The sequence below is a fragment of the Micropterus dolomieu genome, linkage group LG20, assembly GCF_021292245.1.
Source record: "Micropterus dolomieu isolate WLL.071019.BEF.003 ecotype Adirondacks linkage group LG20, ASM2129224v1, whole genome shotgun sequence".
In the NCBI taxonomy this organism is placed as follows: domain Eukaryota; kingdom Metazoa; phylum Chordata; class Actinopteri; order Centrarchiformes; family Centrarchidae; genus Micropterus; species Micropterus dolomieu.
Window position 1 is genome coordinate 17,408,379 of NC_060169.1, and position 22,911 is coordinate 17,431,289.

Sequence of the window (22,911 nt, forward strand, 5' to 3'; positions counted from 1 at the left end):
AAATATTCCAATAGTTAGTTAGTCCAATAGTTGATTGTATATTGTAAACAGTCATGCTTACCATTTTCTCCTTTCCTTTTTTTTTTATTTAATAGGTAATGTATGTTTTCAATCTTCAATGAATTCAAAATAGCTTCCGTGTAAAAGATGAATTTATTATAGGGGAAAGATAATTACCATGAAGAGAAAAATTATTTTACATTAGAAAGGTTTTTAGATGTTATTATATTTTATTGTATTGTAGAAAACTGCAAGTAACGCAATTTTGTTCCAAATGTTCAGGTCTCTGTCAGAATCTAATGTCTACCAGTGGAAAATTAAAGCAACAATGTAGACAACTGGGATCCACATACATCAAGTCTCGTGAATGGATAGAGCTGGATGAACATACAAAGGTTAACTCAGACAGACAGGAGAATAGATGGGCTAAAAACGGAGTTTCTAATCGTATGAGTTGCCGTAGTTTTCATATTGCTCAGATAGACTTCGCTTCTTGCCAGGCGTCCCTGCTCCCACGTCGGTGCGGGGATAGGTTTGTAGTTTGTGAATGTCCTGGGAGAGTTTGCCCAGCACACAAGTGCTTAAGCCAGTGCAGCGCTTAGACATAGGTCTATCCAAGCTGTTAGAGACAGAGACAAACATGCAGAAACAGGCTTACAGTAACCGTGGCATGCAGATGAATGTTAATAATTACATGCATGATGTTTTTCTATAATGTCATGCATTTACAGAAAAAGAGGTGTAACATAAATTAACATTTCAAATGCATGCTGACAGATTCAACAGGCATATGAAAAAATATCTCATTAACCAAAATATTGTAGGCGAGTTGTCATGCTATTGTTCAGTTTCACTTTCTGTGCATCTATCATGCATGTTCTCTAATTTTCTTTAATCATGCTCTCTTCAGTTTCCTGACCAATGACACTCTCTTGCAGGCACATGTTTACTGTAACACCGAATTAATGGATGAATGAATGAAAAACTGCAGTCCATGCATTAAAGGATTATGACAGAGAGTAAGTAAATTTACATGAATGTCACTATATACCTTGATAATTAGTAAACAAAGTTGGAGCTGTTGGGCTTATAAACAAAATTTTGTTATATTGTGCTTAACTGATGGTAGTTTAGATAGATAGATACCACACCCTACGCAGTACTTAAACTTTTAAATGATCAATATTAGGGTTAACTACAATTCAAAGAATATCAAAAGCCATACCTGTTTCCATCAGATTTTTGGTGGTCTTGCTCATCTGAAGTTATCTGCATGAACTCTTTGATAGCCCTGAGTAACCTTTGCGCATCATCATTCGATAGTGTGACTCCATCTGACAGGGACTCCTTACTAGTGAAAATACACATTCGGTTAGATTGATCTCTCTGGTCCTACCTCAACATTGGTTTTAAAACTGTGTAACTGATCTGATGTAATTGGTCCTTTTTAAAAGCTAATAGGAAGTGAAATTACATATTTACATCTATGAGGAGACCGTGTTACAACTGGTGGGACTATAACTTTAAATCAAATATATTTTATTAGTTATGGTAAACAAGGAAATGTCAGACACAATCCTCCAAGGTAAAAAAAATGTCATACTTGAATAATAAAGAATAATGCCACAGCTCTCACCTGGATGGAGCTGCCTGTGAGACGTACATCTGGCAAATGATCAACGCATAGGCAAGAAGGAGAGTCCAGAGTTTCAGCATTATCATCATTGCCTGTAAAAAAAAACAAAAAAAAACAAAACAAACAAAACCATGTACAATACCAAACAAGGTAATACAAATTATTACAAAGAGGAAATTTTATATCCATTTTGTGCAACCTGTGTACACAACTTTTTATGCCAGTAAAATGTTTTTTTGTATACATTCTCTGTCTACTATGTACTGCATGCATTAACAGCTATATGAATCCTCCCGCTCTGTTTCTCTCTAACGTTCCCTCGCTGTTAAAACCTCTGAACTTGCAGATAGATGACTTATTGGTGATATACTGACACTGGCAGCTTTGCCAGCAACCATCAGCAGTTCGGTCCATTAGCTGCAACCTAGAGAGTATAACTTCAACAGAGCTGCATCTCCCCTCTGTCAGCAATCAGTATCAGCCAGTATATTGGCTATCCAGTCTACTCAGTCCTCACCTTCTCCAAAAAACACATCATCACATCTGATATTTAACCATGACAGCATAATTTGCACCATCAACTAAAAAGCAGTCTATACTCACCGTCAAGATAATAGATCTTCTGGTAATGAAAAATTCAATGATAGACTCACTTGTGAATCTGCTGAACACTCCCTACAGTACAGGGTTTTATATATGTTTCCCATGGGTATCTGTATTAACTGAGGGAGCACGTGATCATAGTCTATTGGCCAGTCAAATGTTTTACCTCAAACTGCTAGCCAATCAGAAGCCCTGTCACTTACTGCAAGCCAATAAAAGAGTTTGTATACAAATTAAATGAATGCATGCTCATACACATATTTAATTCACAATATGACGTTCTTTAAGTCATTCTTTAAGCAGGGTAAATGGGACTTTAAAACAATATCATGATCTTGAGAAAAAACACGGTATGGCATGTGAACCCACTTACTGTAAATCCCTTTACAGGGTGGATGACTATAATGGGCAGATAACTGAAACATAATTCATCAGCACTTCCTTTAATTAAAATATGTCAATATAATTTTTAATGTGGTGCCATTCTTTAAGTGGTTAAGATGAACATCGCTAGGGCCAGTGAGAGATATGACTTCGAAAGATGTGCATACTTTTAGTCACATGTTGCGTGGACAAAAAATTGTCCATTTTCAAAGACAGTGAATGTTCACAAGTGAGTCATATTTCATCAGGATACATTTTACTAGTTAGCGTTATGCGTTATGACACCCATGTGATTTTGAAGCCACTAACAAAGTTGCCCCAAAAAGCCTTCGTTGCACTCACACACTCATGATGCAAGATGGAAAGCGGAACAGGGCCAAATGCCAAATGCAGACCATTTAGTTCTCAATGAAAAAAAACTTTACAGAAAGTTACTAAATGACACAAATCTACAGTCATCTAAATCCGTATTTGAATACACAATACTCTGACAAAATATGTTCACACAGTATGTTCATCAATATGCCATCTAACAGCCAAAGAATTTACGGGTCCAGCTGTACCCTGCTGCTCTCTCACATGTTTCAATATAATATTGCCCCATTAGACACCACTGAAGAATTTCAAAGTGTGTCAGTAAATATCAAAGTAACGCTTCCGTCTCAGACTTGTCATCAGATCAATACATATTTGAACCTTGGTGGCAATTTTTAAAGCATAGAGTGCAAAGTTTTGTACGGTTGGATAAAATATTGCCTTTCTTATATGCGAATAGCACCACAGTGAGCTCTTCCTGTGGATAGCCTAAACTAAAACTTCCCACAGAATTCAGTTGCGTCCATCCAGTTTCTCCGAGCTAATTTCTGGGCTCTTGGTCTCTGGCCATCTTCTAATTCCCCTTACATAACAATAATGAGGTATCGTAAAGCATCCTGCCTCCAAGTTATTTTTTGTGTCACATGGAAACTCATTAGTGTGGATGAGCCCTTTAGAGCAGTTGAGCAAACCAGAGACACTAAATAAGTCTCCAAAAGCTCCACATAATATCAGAAACTGCTCATGGAGGTCTAGAATAGAAAATCTTGTAATCTATGGTGATCTCATGTGATCTCAGTGTTAACGATCTTATTCAATCTCCAAAATTATTCTATAACCATCTCTCTAACACAGATGACTCCATGACAAGTGCCACATTTAACGCCCCACCACAGTCTGTGGAAAAGTAAGTACTCTCCACACTGTATTGGACTCAAGCTGCTCCCAATCCTTGATTCACCGCACATCAGCTGATGCTGAGAAATTACACTCCAATGGGAAAAGTGTATTGTCAAGAATGCAATTAGCTCACACTGTTCACATTCCCTAATGTTAGGCATGAATTGGTCTGGAAAATTAATTACAACACAGGAGAGCATTCATGACAGAGAGGGCAGCATCACGCTCACTGCAGTGCTCATCGGTGGCGGTCTCGGCTGAGTCAATGTGAATATGTCTTCACCCAAAGAGAAACAACCACTGTGTGCTAAAAAGCCCAAAGCAAATTTCCTTCAAAGCGCTCTCACATCAACACTTTGCATTCGAACAGGCAGAGTTGAAAATCAGCTGGAATGATCCAACAGTTCAGTGATATTAAAGTCAGCATGTGAGTAATGTGTAAATTTGAGCGTATAATGGATCAATGGTTATTTATTATTTGAAATGTACATTAGTCCTCTGCAAGGCATTTTCACCTGTTGAGCCTCCAGGTTTGTGTTGAATCTAAAAAGACCAGCTGAACAGGAATGAAGAGGTCTAAGCAAGCAGAGACATAACTGACAAGTTAATGAGGAACGTTTCTGACCACATTGTGTTAAAAAAATACAGTACAGGGCAACGTTGAGAACAAAAGGCAATATAGTGCAACTGTGTGGAAAACCTCTAATGGAGGTGAAGTACTTGAAATCAGTTTACAGATTGGTTTGTGCACCTTCAGAAAGAACATAAAATTACCATCGCGGCTCATGGAATTATAAACACGAAGTGAAGTAGCCATTAGTAAAAGGACTTACACCTGCTGCTAAAAGGCTAACCAAACCTAACATAACATTTAAACACCTGGCGAGTAGTTACAGAGGGATTACAAGACCTCTTGATGTCCCTGCCGCTGTCATTATGTTGTTAGGGCAAAGAGATTCTGGACAGCATTTGTATTACAAGGGAAGGTCGGTAATTAGATTTTCCCCATGCACTTGATAATTCCAGTCATCCGGATGGTAAATAATTTACAGTGGTCAAGGGATCCACCCAATCGAACATGCCACGCATGTCCCACAGTGTAGCAGAACAGGAAGAACACTCTTCAAATGGCCTCATAATGTAAAGACTGATGCTATTCTACCACACATACGGTAACTGCATTACATCCCATACATTGGTCAGGACAGGAATAAAATTATCCCCAGGATGGGGATGACAACATACTGTATGACAGTATAAATTTGTCCATACCATTTAAACGGTGGTATCCCTTTAATATTGTTGGTAGTATTAAGCCAATATGGACAATGTTGCAAAAAATAAAAAATATATATTTTAAATGATTATTGTGACGACCCTGTGGTTGTCTGTTGTGTTGTGCTGGTTTGGTGTTTGTGTGTTCCAGGCTATCTATAGGCAGAGCCAAGGCCAGGGTCGTCAGGAGATGCGGCTCACCTGTTTCAGCCTGGCTTAGAAGTATTTAAGATAGCTGCCAACTCTGCCCAGGCTCTCTTTTGTTTCCCACCGCACCATGCACCAACACTGGGACACACCGGCCCTTCATTTTTGACTTAGCTTTTCCTTCTGCACTCACTACATTTTACACTCACCCATACACTCACGACACTCATGACTGATTTTCATGTTTGCCTTGAAGTTTATGTTTATGTTTAGCTGATACAATTAAACCATTAAGCTTATGTTTGCGTGAGCTTCCTCTATTTTTTTACAAGCAAGAGCCAACTTATAACATTATTTATAGGATTTTTGCATCAATGTGATGAAATATATATATATATATATATATATATGTACATATCCTGACTTTTAGTCCCTGGTATGGGCTCCAAAACTCAAGAGGTCACGGTGGCCTCAGGCTAAGCAAGGTAGTCCAGCTGTCCCTCTCCCCAGCAATGTTTTCCAGTTCTTCCTGGGGGACCCCGAAGCGTTCCCAAACCAGATGAGATATATCATTTCCCGGGGGTCTCCCACCAGGTGGACATGCCAGAAAAACCTCCAATGGAAGGTGACCAGAAGGCATCCTGATGCCCTGAACCACCTCAACTGGCCCCTTTTAACGTGAAGGAGCAGCATCTCTACTCCATGACGACACTATCAGAGTTTTTATTTTAATTTGGAAAGCTCCCTCCGGAACCACAGAGGACATTTTACAAGAGGATAAGTGTCCCTTTAATATACAATTAGGCTGAAAAACATGGATTATTTGACAAGGGGGGGTGGGGGGTGGGGGGGAATTCCTGATTAGATACAATGATGGGGTCTATAAGTAAAAATGGACTCCAGACCTAACCTGATAATATTTATGTTCTCCAGTAAAAAACTACTGTCATTATAATGCTGTTTTTAATTAATGACATTTCTGATAATTTTTTTCCTTCAAGATTCAACATTTATTGCCTTGTCACTCCTCATGTTACACCTGTATATCCTTGACAGCACTCTCTGTTGATTACCAGATCAAATATTTACACATTTTTCAACCCTTCTTTTAACTTGCCTAGTAATTAGCAGTTGGTCAACTCTTTTTGAAATAACTCTGGTTCTGTTCCAAGCTGTTACGAAAATATGGTCCACGTTAACCACCTGGACACACGTGTCGCTGGTGTTTTGATGAACTCAAACATTAACAAGATAATGCAACAGAAAGAAGAACACATTTATTTGATTAAATTTGACAGATGTCTTGAATGCTTCCAGCATAGCGTTTTAGTCTGGGGAGCTGGCAGGAAGCAATTTGCAAGAATGTCCTCATTAGGTAGCCCTAACCAATCTGAATGATTGGGAGAGGTCTGTAGAGGCCATTTGAGGCATCTAAGAAAAAGTTTACCAGCTGCCTGAATAGTAAGGAACGGCTGGATAAACAACTTCATGTTTAATGTGGAGCCAGTCATGATGAACTGATCACACAGCACGGTGGAGAGCATTGCTTTACAAAAGTACAAATTGTTTATAGTATAAAACTCCATTAATGAGATGATAATATTTACCTGGGTTAGTCTCTGCAAGCTCTATCCATTCTCCACTTCCATCTACAGACCATAGGAAAACTGTGTAGGCAATAAATAAATGAATGAATAAATCATTGTATAATGCTAATTGTCTATGACTAAAAGGAAATATTTAAAGAATTTGGCAAATATTTTCTCTACAAAACAAATAAAACTTGGTCAACATTGATATCCATTTTTAGATCATCCATGCACTTTCGTGCGCTGACTAGACAAGTTCAGGTTTTTGGCCAACAAGCTTGAAAAATCTCACACAACTATGCAGGTTTGGAATGTGGTGCCTTCCTTAACCTTTAACTTTTAAATGTTGCATGACCTAACCTTTAACATGTTGAGGTGAAGGAACCTGCAACGGTTTACTGGGGCAAAGTTTATTTGCTTTAAAACAAAGCAGGGTAACTCTGCTTTACCAGGGCTTTTCAATTACCTCAGTGAATTACATTTGGCCACACAGAATCTTAAAACCATTTTGTATCACTTTAAAAGATTTAAAACAGTAGTATATGAAAAATACTATTCCATTACATCCTGTTCAGTTTGTTTTCCAGTTTTGTCTGATCGTTTAGGAATTGTCAGAGCAACTGATTTAAAATAACAATGTCATTTTTCTTCTACTACATTTCTTTGTGCTAAAATAATTTTTTTTTTTTAATTGCATCACAGCACAGTAAGCTTAGTTGGCATATTGTTGGATTATTTTTCAGATCTTTTTCAGTTAGGTAAAAATGAACATCTTGTGCAGCCTCCCCTCTTTGTCATTCCTTGAGCAAGGCTGTTACAGTATATACATGTAGAGTATACCTCTGAATGTTCAGAATGTTTTGAAATAACACACCTGTTTCGAATATTTGACTACTTGTCTAAAACCTGAGCAAGTTAAGCCAAAGAAATAGTCACTTTGACCACTACACAGATGGAACACAATCAACACAAAATACAATTGTATTTGAGTGAGAGAAAATATTATGGACACCTTGCTTACTGTTGTAAGTGCATAATTTCAATATTATAACTTTTTAGATTAATAGCGGAGGTGGGGATAAACCTCTACCTTGCATGTTGCTAGTGAGCTTTCATGCTTATCTTTCTATATAGTCTAACAAAGTAAATTAGCTATGCTACTGACCTTCCAAGAAGTCATTACCATAGTTTCCCCCTTTTCCCTACATATTTCAGTCTGTGCTCTGTCTTCTTCACTCAAAGCTCATTTGCGTCCTTACCCAACCTGCATTGTGTCTGCCAACTGACATTTAATTTAGCCAGTGACATAATGCCTTGCTCCACTTCCCAGAAATACTTGTTTAACTCAGTACAATATGCTGATCATTTAGATTAAGTTGCAAGCATACCCATTCAGCACAAATGTGAACCAGAAACCTGTCACAAGAGCCCATCCATAAGTTTTTAGCCAGCTGCCTAAATTACATATTGAACTTTTGGACCCAGAGTGCAGTTGTTTGGCTATATAAAGACATTTACATAAAAATAGTGAAATGTTTTTTCCTGTTTATTTTTAGTGTGTATAACTGATATAGAGTGACAAAGAACTGTTGTACATAATCTAAGTCAACTTAATTTCATCCAGTAAAAATCACACAAGTAATGATTATATTTTCATTGTAAGTGCCTTTGCTTTGCTTAAACAGTTTAACCTCACACTGAAGTTCTCTAACATAATTACACCATCAATTTTATTTGAACTGTTCTATTATTGTTAATCTCTTTTTCAGAACCCAAGAAGCAGCAGCATTTGAAATTGACATAAAATTCGCAAAAACCTACTTTTGAACTCAAATAGTGCTACAGCACATTCTATTTAGCCAACCTCTCTACCAGGAAGGATGTGTTTGTGTGTGTGTGTGTGTGTGTGTGTGTGTGTGTGTTTGTCTGTGGTTTCCTTGAAGCTATGGGTGACTCGTGCCAATCGACTAGATCAACCCGTCTCCCCTACTGTAATATGATATATTGAAATAATCCTTATATAATTAGCTGATATTTAATTATCAATTACCACCTGTGTGTTATTCATGCGTCAAAGTGTTAGCATGCACGTTTGTTTGTGCCAAGCAAAACCTTCAAGCCATTTCATAACTATAATGCCTCAGCATTTTTACTTTAATAATTGGTTTGATGAACTGCAGAGTAAATTTGTGAGTTTTATGGTGTGCTTAGCGCTATCTGTAGCTTAGATGAATTAAAAAAAGACCAAAAACTCAACCTAATAACCACCGTAAAATCGGGGTTATTGATCAAGAGCTGAACAAAGTTCACCGACAGCTGGCTCTGACTTTCTGGCCAATCTTTGCCTTAGAGGCGGGGGATAGAAAATGTGCAAGATGATACATATGTGCTTCAGTTCCTCTGAGGAGAAGCCGAAGTCAGCCGAGTTAGTCTAGCAGGGAAGAGAGATATTTTGAAAAGATGGTTTCAATTAAATCGCCGTCTCTTGTGCCGGTGTCCTGGGTACAGGCTCTGCTCGGTGTGGGCAGCTTGTCTGTCGCCCTCCTCGCTTTCCTGTTGGTTCGCCAGCTCGTCAAGCAGAGACGACCCCCGGGCTTTCCTCCTGGTCCATCTCCCATCCCCGTGATAGGGAACATTCTGTCTCTAGCCACCGAGCCGCACGTCTTCCTCAAGAAGCAGAGTGAGGTTCATGGAAAGGTAATGTCTTGGACCAAAGTGCGTTTTGTGATTGCAATGCTTTTTAACCGAGTATTCTGCAAACTGTGCAGTGTAGGACTCTATGCAGGAGGTTTCAGACTTTCATGACACACACACACACACACACACACACACACACTGGGAAAAAGTTGTGAGACGAACAAAAGAGACTCGCCCTAACATTTGGCCAACATTTGGTCTGTAGCATTTGCATGGAGGAGAATAACCAGCAAATCAGGGGCTCCAAAAAATGAAAGCCTCCTCCCAAAAAAGAAAAAAGCACATATAAGGACACAAACTTCCTTTTTAGTGAGACATTGTAGGCTACTTTTTAAATGTACAGATAATTTAGGTGCACAACTGGATATCTCTGCAGATAGTAGAGTGATAGTAGATAGTAGAAAAAAAACACTAAATCTGTTTGATTCACTCATTGTCCTGTTAAATATCAGGGAGGTTGAACTCAGCCTCAGCTCTCTGGCTTCTGGAGAAGAGTAGGCACAAGCAAAATGTTGGAACATGCCAGCAATTGTGGCACAAATCTCACATTCCTTGACAAATGCATTAACTTGCATTGAAATGTGTGCAAAGAACAAACAGAGTACAGTGCTCATGTTGCAATTTCTAACTTTCAGATTTTCAGTCTTGACCTAGGAGGCATCTTAACTGTGGTATTAAATGGATATGACTGTGTCAGGGAATGCCTTTACCATCAGAGCGAGCTGTTTGCTGATCGCCCATCACTGCCTTTATTCAAGAAAATGACCAAAATGGGTGGTAAGATGCTGTTACTAAAATTGCAAAGTATAGCCTATAATTTTACATGCAACAGTATCTGAATGAAATTGCAGTTGAAAGATTAATGATGAAAGTCTTCTGTGTTGTTTTTTTTTCTCCACCACCCAAAAGGGCTTCTCAATTGTAAATATGGCAAAGGCTGGATTGAACACCGTAAACTGGCGTGCAACTCTTTCCGTTACTTTGGCAGCGGCCAGAGACAGTTTGAGAGGAAGATCTCAGAGGAATGCATGTTCTTTGTTGATGCCATTGACGAACACAAGGGAAAGCCCTTCAACCCCAAACACCTAGTGACCAACGCTGTGTCTAACATCACCAACTTGATCATTTTTGGACAGCGTTTTCCTTACGATGACCACAACTTCCAGCACATGATTGAGATTTTCAGTGAGAACGTGGAGCTAGCGGTGAGTGGCTGGGCCCTGCTATATAATGCCTTCCCTTGGATTGAGTATGTCCCCTTTGGAAAACACCAGAAGCTGTTCCGTAATGCTGCAGAGGTGTATGACTTCTTACTGCAGGTTATAAAGGGTTTTTCACAGGGCAGGGTACCACATGTACCTCGCCACTATGTTGATGCCTATCTGGATGAGTTGGACCAGAATGCAGGAGACCCCAGTTCCTCTTTTTCCTATGAGAACCTCATCTATTCAGTGGGTGAGCTCATTATTGCTGGCACAGAGACCACGACTAACACCCTGCGTTGGGCCATGCTATACATGGCCCTCTACCCCAACATACAAGGTCAGTTATAGTAGAAGCATCAGCCCAAAATGAGAATATTTTACTTCTAATGTGACCAACAGAGATGCACATTTGTTCATAGAGAGAGTGTGCTCTAAAGTTATTGGTTATTTAATGTTACGCGTGAATAAATGCCTGACGGTCTGTTTTTTCTTGCAAAGAGAGGGTCCACAGAGAGATCGACAGCGTGCTGGTCAATGGGAGGGCACCCACTTTGGAGGACAAACAAAAGATGCCCTATGTGGAGGCTGTTCTACACGAGATCCTTCGCTTCTGCAACATTGTCCCACTTGGTATTTTCCGTGCCACCTCCCAGGATGCAAAAGTCAACGGGTACACGATTCCCAAAGGCACCATGGTGATCACAAACCTCTACTCAGTGCACTTTGATGAGAAATACTGGAATGATCCAGGTGTTTTCTCACCACAAAGGTTTCTGGACAGCAATGGCAACTTTGTAAGGCGTGATGCCTTCCTGCCATTCTCTATAGGTTAGTCTCTTTATGTTTCTGTTAAATTCCAACACTCCTGATACAAATCATTGTGACTGTGGTAATTAAAGAGACTGTTACCAGTCAGGGGCTTTTTAATTTTCCCAAGATTTGTTTTCATAAATCACATTTAAAAATCTAGAGTACTTCCTCCATCACTTTAGGTTGTTAGATAAGTGAAAACTGGCAGGTAATTAGAGTATGTTCCTGGTCAGCACTGATCCTAGAATCATATGCTGCCAAACCGTCAACAAAAACAAAACTCATGCGTTGTGCATCGACACTGAGGTCTTATTCACACTGAATTCTGTCTTTTGCTCTATTTCAAGAAATAAATGTCTTTAAAAGCCCTTTTGTTGATAAAAGAGCAATAACATTCTCTCTTTTCTTTTCCCATAGCACATTTTGATCAGTTCATTGGCCATATTAATGATCGCATCCATAGAATCCCCATATTCAAAACAAATGTGTTTTCTTGTTTTACCTCTCAAGCACGCTCAATCCCCAATTAAACCCATTTTCCCCAAATCTGTAGTGTTCTCATTCCCCTATGTATTTGCTTGTATTGCTGAGGACTTGACTAAATTAGCCAGCCATTGTGCTGTATGTGTATGAGAGAGTCTAAATCAAAAAAATGTCTTTTTTCAGGGAGGCGTCAGTGTCTGGGCGAACAGCTGGCCAGGATGGAGATGTTCCTCTTTTTCACCACTTTGATGCAGAGGTTTCATCTGCAGTTCCCTCCAGGATCCGTTCCCTCTGTCACTCCCAAACTAGGCATGACTTTACAGCCCAAACCTTACTCCATCTGTGCTGTCCGCAGGCAGCAGAAAAGTTCTTGCTCTGGAGACACTACTTATCACAAGTAGGCAAGCAGCATTTACTACAGCTTGTTCAACCGTTCAAGCCAGAATTTTACTATTTTGCACAGCAATGCAAACACATGATAGAGGTGCATAAAACTGTATCACTCTGGATTATAATATCCAGTTACAGTGCATTACAGTTTTTCCAAAGGACTTTCAGTGACAAAAGTAGCTCTTTACATATGGATGTGATCCAGTTTATTAAATTAGCCTACTATCGAATTCCTTTACTGAGCAATATGCATGTTTGCACAATACTTTTAAGCAGCAGAGGAGGCGAAAGACTCAGTGCTGAAAGGACATCCTGGAAACACAAGTGTGCTATTGATTTAGTTCTCTGTATCTCAGATTTTCTCTTAGCCCAGCCAGAAATGTCTATGAACCTTGGTGCGGTAGTGATGGGTTTAGTATGTGTCAATGATTGATAGTAAGTACACCTATAATGGTAGCTTCAGGTCAAACAAGTGACACCATGTGTGGGGCAAAATGGAACTTTCCACGAAAGTTCTGAACACTGTGTATTGAAGCTGGACATGGGCCAAGATTTACATCATCTGGACTGACTCTGACCCCTTCTCCAGGGATAGAGCTCTATGGAAAATCTGTCTCTTAGAAATTAAATGCAACCCTGGTGGATTTCTAGAAACTGACTATGCAACACTGGTTTCTGCTAAATGGTGCTTATCAGTACTAACAAAGTACTACATTTGTTTTTGAGGTTAACATTTGTTTGTCCCTTTTTTTGCAATACTGGTGTTATTTGTTTTTTTTTTTATATTCATAAAGTCTTTCTTAAAGTCTTAAAGATATTGAAAAGTCACCCTGTCTTCTTTTAGCTGCTTAAAACCATACCAGAAATGTACAAAGATCTCATATTTATGACTTATGTGTTATTCACATATTAAGTCCCAGATTCTCTCATTCATTACTTGCATATTCATTTCAATAGTCCACAGCCTATTGATTCTGTGTCACAAGTCACAGGACACCCAACACAATCATTAATTATCATAATCTGTAAACTGGTGAAAAGCAGCAATGTGGCACACAAGCTCCTTTCCTCACTGCTCTCAGCAGAGAAATGCATTGACAATTCAATACATTGCGTGTTTTTCATGCAATGATTAATGGTACGGCGAGCAGATGGTATTTTCAGTTCCTTTTAGCCAACATAATACTTAATCCTGCATTAAAGGATTTGTTTTACTTTTTTGTCCACTTGGGGGCAGACCAACAATCTGTAAACACACTGACATAGAATCTTGATATGTTCACAAAACAGTTGCTTAACACAAATTGATATTAGCATCAATTTGAAGTTGTGTTTCAGGCACCCTGGTGAAGGTAAGTTCAATATTAACTCTCCTTTAAGCTCCATTTTCCTCTCCAGCAGCACCTGAGAGAAATATTTGGATCTTTAGCTGCTAAATGCTCCACTATATTCACCAGCTAGTGGCTAAGTTTGTCTCTGGGCAGGTGGTGTATAATGGGTTTTTAGAACTTTTCCACTACAATCAGTGTCCTGCTATAGTCAAAAATGACACTGATGAGCGTGGTAAGAGTGAACCAAAACAGTAAAGTTTTGGGCCATAAAACCAAAACACTGAGCGGAAAGACAAGTGTGCTAGAGATGAGGGGAACTGCAGAGCTGGCTTTCTGTGGGTTTATCATTGTGACTGTCTTCTTGCACATTACACATAGGGATTTCATCATTTGTTCATGTAAAAAAAAAAAATAAGTCAAGGCTTAACAAGTGCAACATAAATAAGAGTGAGGGAGATGTCAATCAAATACATTTTGTGTAGACACACGCACAGACACAGTCCTGAGAGGAGGTGTAATCGGGGTTATAAGTGAAAAACACCTGTGTGGGTCTTTAAGATTATTCTCCACTGTTTGTGAGGTGGCATGAAGATAAATCTCAAGAATATATATATACACATGTATAGTATATTGTGAATTCACAAACACATACACACACATTCATATACACCTACCAATAAAAATCAAAGAGAACTTCTGATACTTTAGGGATGGTGTTTTATGACAGCTATAAATAACAACAAAAATCAGTTGCCCCCACAATGTAGATAAGGGTGAATGGTTACATTAGACAAACGTACGTATACTGATGCTACATAAGGGTAACAACCATTCATAGATGTATTTATGGCACAATCATCAGAGGACACTGTGGTTTGAAAGACTGCACAGTGAGAAGCCAACAAACTTTTACAACTTAATGAACCAGAATATGTCGGGTCAGGATCTACCAAGGCTTTATGATCCAGCATGGGTCCATGTGAAAAAAACTGACGACAGAGTTGTCAGAATGCGTATGGCTCTGACCTGAGTCCAACTCCGACTCCTGACACCATCACTGCCACTTTAAGTGCTGGTGGAATGTTTGCCTCAAAGTGTTTCTCTTGCATGAACAGTACTGGAGCCCGGAGAAAGTTTGCCAATCAGCGTATCACAGCCCACAAAACTACTGTATGTAGGTAAAGTTTGGCACTAGTTGGGTTGACTGAGACAACAGTGATAAGAGAGAGATTATGAAGAATACAAGAGTGGTTATGATACAGAACAGGGAGAGGCTGAAACGAAATCAAAATCAAAACACCAAACCCCACAGTTCCACACCTGTAAATAGAAGTAGATAAAAACTCTGGAAACACAATGGTAATTACAGGATCTCAATGTACAATATGTCAGCTGCATGTAGAAAACAGATGCATTCATTTGATTATTTAAAAAATATATATTTATATGCACATACTCTTTTGTACAGCGGCTAAACACTTGTTTGGTATTAAAATGTGCACACCTGTGTCTATTTTTTTGTCTTTAAATATTTACGATCTTGATTTACACTGCTTACTTAATATTTTCTCCAGAGATTTTGATTTAATAAAGGAGCTAAAGGAGCTAGGCAACAATTCTGCCGTCCCTTTCATAAAAGGTCTTATTCTAGTGGAATGCCAAGAGTTCTTAGAGACAAAAATAGAGAACTAGTAGGTTTTTTTTTTAAAAACCTGCCTCCTGGATCCCTTCTTTACACACTGGCCAAGTTACGGGTTTGGCAAAAACAAACAAAAGAAAATTAGGAAAAGGAGAGTTGGGTGAGCTTTCAATTTGTCTAAACATCAGTGTTTGCCTGCTGACTAAAACACAGATGAGTAGACATTGTACTGTTTGTTTAAAAACAATGCAGAGAACATAGGATTAAAAAAACAAACATTACCTAATATACTGTTAAAGAACTACAACATTGTACAATGTGCTGTGTTTCTGCAGGAGACATCTGCAGTCTGCTGACAATCAAGATAAGCTTTTCTCCAGTGAGGTTGTAAAAAGGTTATGCAAACAGTGTATGGATGGCCAAGAGACAGCACATACTGTATGCTCCTCTGTCACAGAGGATTTCAATTGCTTGAATTTGTAGTCAAGTTGTTCATTAAGAGATTACAAACTACTTCAGTCACCCAGATTTTAATTTTCTTAGTTTTTACGGTGTATTTCATATTAATGACATAAATTCTTGCAAAATAATTATTCAACTTTGCATGAATCCTGAGTAACCTTTAAAAAATACTTAGAATTAAAAAAAAAAAAAGGAAAATGAAGAATCCATTCATTGAAACAGCACTCCTGATCTCAATGCAACATGTTAAAACACCAGAGGACATTTCACTGATTAGAAACCAACCATTACAGAGGACACACAAACGCACACACAAATTACATACCAAAATAATTAAAAATGTGCTCTCTTTCTCCCTGCTCAGTCTCTCTATATCGCATTCCCACTTCCAAAAAATATTCACACACACACTCGAAGCGAGGAAAGTTAAAGAATCCGAAAGAAAAAACAAAGACGGGTGGTACACATGAGTAAAAGCATCAAAAATGATGCAGATATAATGCTATTAATCAGTCAACATTTCAATAATGTCTCTGTGACTGAGTCTGATACAGTGTTTTGTGTCACCAGCAAGGAGAGAGAACTACACAAGCCTAGGCTCTGGGCCAATATGGACTCAGTAAAGGTTCAGACAGGCACATTTGATATATATATGTGTATATATATATATATATATATATATATATATATATATATATATAATTAAAAAATATACCTGACATTGAGGCTGAAACGGTGTCAGTCTCATGTCTTTCCATGTTAAACTGTTCACTTTGGTAAAGGGTATCAATCTCTTCATGATGTTGCTTGCTTCATTATTTTTCCTCTACCTTTCATTTTTAAATAGACAGGAATTGTTTTGTACCTAAGGGAGGTGTATGCGCTTTTGCATTCAAGCCAGCATCACAGCCAGGTCACCATGGAGGGCAAGTTAATGCTGTACCCCACCCACACTCTTCTTCTGCACCTTCCTCCTCAGTTCTGGTGCTTTTTTCTTATTTATAATTTTTATTTCTTTTACGGGGTGCACTCGACTCTCCATGGGGTGAAAGTGCATAGGAGTTGGGCTCCCACCGTTGCAGCAAGAATCCGCTCACAGTAGTAAGGCCTTTTTGTTTCTCCAAAAACAATGACTGCTTAAGCATCTGAGTGTCTGCACAGTGAATCTTTCAATATATGTGTGTGTGTGTGTGTGTGTGTGTGTGTGTGTGGGGTGGGGTGTGTGTGTGTGTGTGTGTGAGAGAGTGGGAGCAAAGTGTGTTTTATGTGCATTTGTCAACTGTGTGTGTGTGTGTCTCATGTTCATGTTGGTGAAAGGCAGGTGGTTGAGGGAGTCATGTCCTTACACTGCCTCTCCTCTTCTTTTTCACGCATCTCTGTTCTTTCTTTCATCCTCATGTTACTGACGCTCCTCTCCCTCCTCCTCCTCCTGGATGACCTGGATGTCATCTGACGGGGAGGTGGGCAGGCTGGCCGGCAGGCTGGGGAGCAGGCTGTCGGGCTGCTGCTGCTGTTTGCCAAGCTCTTTGCTCTTCTCCTCCTCCTCGATGGTCTTCTTCCACACCTTGTGGTTCTCCGTCAGGTGTTGCATAATGTTGCAGAACAACCTGCGGCGGTTCTTCCTCCTTTCTGCAACAAACAAAACAAAGAAATGTTTCAGAAAATCTAGACTGGCTACCTGTAATCTTATCTGTCAAAGTAAACTTGACAGTGCTGACGAGCTGTTGGGTGTCTTACTTGGTACCAGCTCATCCTCTAGCTCATCCTCTTCATCCTCATCTTCATCCGTGTCTGTGTCCACTTGCCCCTCCTCATCGTCTTCATCTGATCCCGCTTCGTTGATCCAGTAGCCAGGAAGAAGGCCAGCAGCATCGTAGGAGTTACAAAGTGGCCCTACTATATGAGTGATGAAGGACTCCTGTAGCTTTGCCAGCTGTGGGGAGGAGCGGTCCATGAAGGGGCTGATGGGTAATCCCAACCTTGCCTCCTCATCTCCCTGCAGATTAAAAACAAAGATTACAGTTAAAAACACATCTCACAAACACAGATCTTTAGTGATGAGCCTTGATACTTAAGTCAAACTACATCACAATCACAGAGGAGCAGAATACTATTGCAGTTATACTTACTCTGAAAAAGTTTTAAAGACTTTTTTTCCTAGTCATCTTTTAATTGTCTTTTCTTTTAGTTCAGTTCGGTTCAGTTCAATATGCTTTATTGGCATGAATGTTTACGTTAAACAATGTTGTCCACGCGGTTTACAGTCACAAAATCACAAAGTTTCCATTTGAATATATAATAACAAGAATTAATGCAATCATGATTGTTCAATTTAGCAGTTATAAGTTACAACAAAAACAACAAATACAGGATAGAATGTAAAACACAAACAAGAATGAATCAGATTTAACATGCCATGCAGCGAACAATGAGTACAACAGTTGGCTGAGTCACTCACTGTCCTTCAGGTTGTGACACAGGGACACATACTTGGCAGCAACGTTTGCCGTATGTCCGTCTCCTAGGATTATTCTTTATTTATTGTTGAAGTTCTTTGAAATCTGGTATTAATAGATGGAATTTCTCAAAATATTGCGTTATTATGCTTCTATATTTATCACATTTCAGGAAAAAATGCGTCTCTGTCTCCACTTCACCTGTCGTATAGTGCTCACATACGGACTTTTTGAATTGCAAGCTGCCTCTGCTTGATATCTCTAACAGTAGACAGATATTCAGCCATTCAGTTTTTATTATCAGATATTCAGTTTGTATCTCTGGGATATGCTAGAGGGGGACTAACAGTAAAGTTTTTCCTGTCCCTTATGGTTTTCTGTTCTCTTTCTCGTGCTTGTCTTTGTTTATTACCTTGTTTTTGGTGCTGTTTGTTTGAACTCATTAAATTTTGGAGTGGATCCGAATCATGGGGCGAATTCACAAACTATTTTTCACGAGAGAGGTCGGTATAGGTGTCTGTTATGTGTTCTGTCCTTTCTGTTTGTGGTGGGAACTGGGCTGCAAATGCAATATAAAGACAGAATGAAATTTACCTGTTCATAAAACTCATTGACGATGCCTTCTGTCCACTTGAGGTGCAGGTCACGGACTTTGGCAGGTCCATTGATATCTGCTAGCTTGATACACACTTGGCACACCAGCAGTCTGTCATTCTCATTGGTCCAGTCGATTCCTGGACTGTTCACATCATTCACCTGTTAACGAACAAAGTTGGATGACTTATACAACTGGTCGACTGGTTTCTCCTGCAGCCATTATATGGCGTACTGCTCAACTAAATGTAAACGTACCATCCCAATATTTTGCCAGTAATTAAAGGATCAATAAATAGATAATGATCTATTCTGATCATATAACTCAGCAATCTGTTAAGATTTCTTCATCTCAGACCTTAGCGTTGAACTCAGCCAGGAAGTCAAAGTGCTTCTTGAGGTCTGTGGCCAGTATTGCCTCGATGACAAGGAAGCGGAAACGCTTGAACTCCACGTGGTCCAGGTTGACCAGGAAGTTGAACTCCGGCCGGGACAGGTAGAGGCTCCAGGCAGACGCAGCGTGGTGGTTCTCCAGCACCGACCTGTCATTATACAGCACTGCCTACACCGCACAAGAAGGAAAGGCCAAGTGGTGAGAGAGGGGAAAGGCGGCATGCTAAGAAGATTCCTATAATTTCCTCTAAAATGTCAGTAATACATTTGCTTGTATAATACGTCAGCATATGTGTTACACAATTTGTAATGGATTTAAAAATAGCAAGCACTCAATAAATGACATAAAAAGGACATGAGGGTATTTGGTTATGAAAGTAGAAATGTAACAGGCTCAAGCGCACGTACAGCTGAAGGGAGAAGCAGGTTAAAAGCAGTTTCAGGGACATTAGACAAAATGGAAGGCTTAAAAGATCCTTTTAACAGACATGGTGGTTGTCATCATCATTAGCAATCAATAGGTTCAGGGTTCCCTCTTCTTTCTTTTAACCCACTTTCCTGGGACATTTACAAAACCCAGCCATTGCAAGTGCTATCACTTGACATGTTGTGAAAATACAATATTTAAACTGGGGCACGCAGTTAACCTTTTCACCCCTCATTTATTTGGCTGACCACAATGAGCGAGCACAATACCATTAACTGGCCATGCGGTGGGGCGTTAATCTTGAACACGATCTCAAATTGAGACACAGTTTGTAGAGATAATTTAACTTTGTGTTAATTTTGGAACATCAAATAATAGTCCCTCCTTGTATATTTATATCCATCGATGCAAAAACCTTGTTAACCTGGTGAATGTATGACTGCAGCACTCACATACCCTAAAAGGCGACTGTTTTTTTGTTAAATGATACCTGGTATAGTCTGGCTTTGCGTTATGAAGCCATGAAGCGTGTAAGTAAAGGTCATGTAAATAAAATGTTGACTGTAAAGTTAAACTGTAAAATTGGAGACGTGGTTTCTTTAGGATACTAACAAAAACATTTCCAGTGAATGGTTTTTAGTTCTACATCTACAACGTGAGGCAGACCAGGCACAGGATATGCAGGCAGCCACTGTGTACAGCTCCCCATGCAGTGCATGCGTAGGTTGATCACTGTATTGATTGGCAGTTTTTCTGTGGTCAAGCAGAACCCCACCCCCAGATGTGCAGCATCCACCAGGGGCCACTCAGACAGACTTTGTCACCACTGCAGAGAGACAGCTCTGTGATTTTTGTGTTTGTACACAGGGCTTGTTTTGGGGGCAAGACGCCAACTGTGATATTTGCCCTTGGTATGTTGGTCTTGAAAGAACACATTTTCCTGTTAGAAGGCAGCAATGACCCTCGTCTAACCCTCACCTGACTTCCTAAAGGCATGGTCAAATGTACCAGTTTTTCCAAACTATTTGTCGCTCTTTAGAACAACAAATGTAATCTTGTTTTTTTCCTCGTACGACTGCAGACGCGCTTCAAACTCGGCGAGACAAGACTATTCTGAAGCAGCTGCTGGTATATCTGCCATTGCGGAGTCGCAGAAGCGCTACTGTACTTTATCAAGTGCGTATGTGCAAGAGTTCGCAAATCTAGGGTTATCATTTAGGCACAACCACATGAAGGGGGTCACTTTAAAAGGTAAAGTTGACATCCAACACGAGTGTGCAAGACATCAAGTCCAGGATTGCCCAGGTGTACACAAAGTATAGGACCAATGTTCATGGTGTCATCAACTTACTGGGTATGCATGCTAAGTGGCAGGGGTCATTGAAATAGCTACTTATTTACAGTATATATATCTATCTTCCGACATCATATTCAACAATTGTGGCGAAATGTAATTTTGCATAAACCCTTATTTTGAACATCTGATCCTTCTGTAAATATGACCGTGTTTTTGTGTCCCAGTGAGTAAAAATAAGTTTGTTGATTCAATCTACAACACTTTTTAAATACCAGTAAATGTTGCAGTTTACCTGAGCTGCATTAGTAGCTACTAGAAAGGCATTTGTGCGACCAGGGTGGTCATAGTCGTGCATTGCAGCTGCTACATAAAGGGCCATGAGCTCCAGGGCAGGTATGTTCCAGGCCAGGCAGCCATAGCTGTCATCTGAAATCGAGGAGCTTTTGGAGGAGGCGTAGGATATCCTGCCTGGAGAGATCCCACTATCTGAATCTAGAATAGGACAACAAACAAGATGGATGTCAACGGGTGCCACAGTGATGGAAAATCAGGGTTAGACCTACGCAGTCATTATAAAATCAGGTTAGAATTGCAGCTCTTCCACCATTAATCAAAACCTAACTTTTGACTTTTCTCTACAATTTAAACTGCCCCCCCCCCAACATACACACACACACACACACACACACACACACACACACACCCTGTTCTATTCTCATTTATTCTTAAATTCCTCCTTTCACTGCCATTTTCTCATCCCCTTCTCTCTGTCCCCTCTTATCAAATAAAAGCTGTACTGGCAGCCTCAATGGAGACGTCAGTGGATAAGCCTCAGGTAATTTCTAATGGAACTAAAATATCATCAGCAGAGACGAGCCAGGGAATCTTCAAAAAACCACAAGCAAAATCTGCCAGAATGACTTCATTTCTGCCATCAGCAGGTAGCCATGTAATGATTGGTCTGAATTTTTAAAAAAGCAGCAGCGTACACTACAGTACAAAATTTTGTTTTTCCAAGGAAGGTGTTTAAAAAGTCCTCTACCTCTTCTCATAATGCCTCGGTTAAAATAATTTTTTTTATTTGCAAGCCTAAAAACTTCTCTTCATCTCCTTCAACCTCAGACAAATAGGAGGCGAGGAATTTTCTTTTTGAGAATTTCTAATAATTGTGTTATTATTATTATAATAATAAGTGTATTTTCAGTTATTCTCCTCAAGTTGATCAAATTCTTGTAAGATTATTTTGTGAATATGTGCCTACCTGAGACCGCCTGAGACATTGTGATGGCACCACACTTCTATGTATACTGTATAGGTGACAACTACATACTAATCATATTCGGACCTCTAACACAATATGTTCATTAGGATCGGTACACCCAAATGTATTTAGCTAATTCAAGACTATATTTTCAATGATAGACACATTTTGAAGGTTTTCATACTGCACTTTATACTCCACACAACTATGTATGTTTTTAAAACAATATTTAATGGTGATATCAGATAAGTCCATTTAGGACAGTTACTGTGAGCAGGCTCTCATGAAAAATTGTGAGTAGAGACTGAATGATAAAAAGAACTGGCTAACATCTAAACTACACATCAGAGATTAAATGGTGCAATCATGCATTTAGCCTAAATTGAATCTTGCACAGCCACATGTTCCACAACGTGTGACAACGATCTGTGACCAATGAGTTTAGGAGCCTACCTGTGTCACTTCCTGTCACATGTTCACTGTGAATCTGCTGGAACCCAGGGATTGGTCGAGTGGTCAGGTACCAGACAGCATGGAGCACATCAGTAGCATGGACCCGGTTGTGATCTGTGTGTTTGTAACCGCAATAATTACTTTATTTTACCACGTACACCAGC

The 22,911-nt window shown here is 39.5% G+C and overlaps 3 protein-coding genes across 4 annotated transcripts in view; 1 reads left to right on the forward strand and 2 right to left on the reverse strand.

The window, feature by feature from the left end:
* Nucleotides 1-282: 282 nt before the first annotated feature.
* LOC123958936 (calcitonin-1-like) lies at nucleotides 283-5,183 on the reverse strand. The gene is made up of 4 exons (XM_046032721.1): nucleotides 5,111-5,183; nucleotides 1,637-1,728; nucleotides 1,226-1,351; nucleotides 283-619 (listed from the first exon to the last, which is right to left on the reverse strand). The coding sequence occupies exons 1-4, from the start codon at nucleotides 5,111-5,113 to the stop codon at nucleotides 442-444; spliced, it is 399 nt and encodes a 132-aa protein (XP_045888677.1). The 5' UTR covers nucleotides 5,114-5,183; the 3' UTR covers nucleotides 283-441.
* Nucleotides 5,184-9,309: 4,126 nt separating this feature from the next.
* Nucleotides 9,310-12,633, forward strand: LOC123959040 (vitamin D 25-hydroxylase). Of its 2 annotated transcripts, none has more exons than XM_046032876.1 (5): nucleotides 9,310-9,546; nucleotides 10,182-10,323; nucleotides 10,456-11,088; nucleotides 11,250-11,579; nucleotides 12,228-12,633. In XM_046032876.1, the coding sequence occupies exons 1-5, from the start codon at nucleotides 9,310-9,312 to the stop codon at nucleotides 12,443-12,445; spliced, it is 1,560 nt and encodes a 519-aa protein (XP_045888832.1). In that variant the 3' UTR covers nucleotides 12,446-12,633. The 2 variants fall into 2 exon arrangements, with proteins under 2 accessions (XP_045888832.1, XP_045888833.1); XM_046032877.1 differs by lacking the exon at nucleotides 9,310-9,546 and having other exon boundaries at nucleotides 10,206-10,323; nucleotides 10,456-10,751; nucleotides 10,866-11,088.
* Nucleotides 12,634-14,465: 1,832 nt separating this feature from the next.
* Nucleotides 14,466-22,911, reverse strand: part of pde3b (phosphodiesterase 3B) — a 43,365-nt gene continuing 34,919 nt past the window's right edge. The window contains exons 11-16 of the mRNA XM_046032391.1: nucleotides 22,748-22,861; nucleotides 21,326-21,525; nucleotides 19,275-19,478; nucleotides 18,917-19,078; nucleotides 17,604-17,862; nucleotides 14,466-17,495 (exon numbers count right to left, since the gene is read on the reverse strand). Coding sequence (XP_045888347.1) covers nucleotides 17,266-17,495; nucleotides 17,604-17,862; nucleotides 18,917-19,078; nucleotides 19,275-19,478; nucleotides 21,326-21,525; nucleotides 22,748-22,861 — 1,169 coding nt within the window. The 3' untranslated portion in view covers nucleotides 14,466-17,265. The remainder of the gene's footprint in view (nucleotides 17,496-17,603; nucleotides 17,863-18,916; nucleotides 19,079-19,274; nucleotides 19,479-21,325; nucleotides 21,526-22,747; nucleotides 22,862-22,911) is intronic.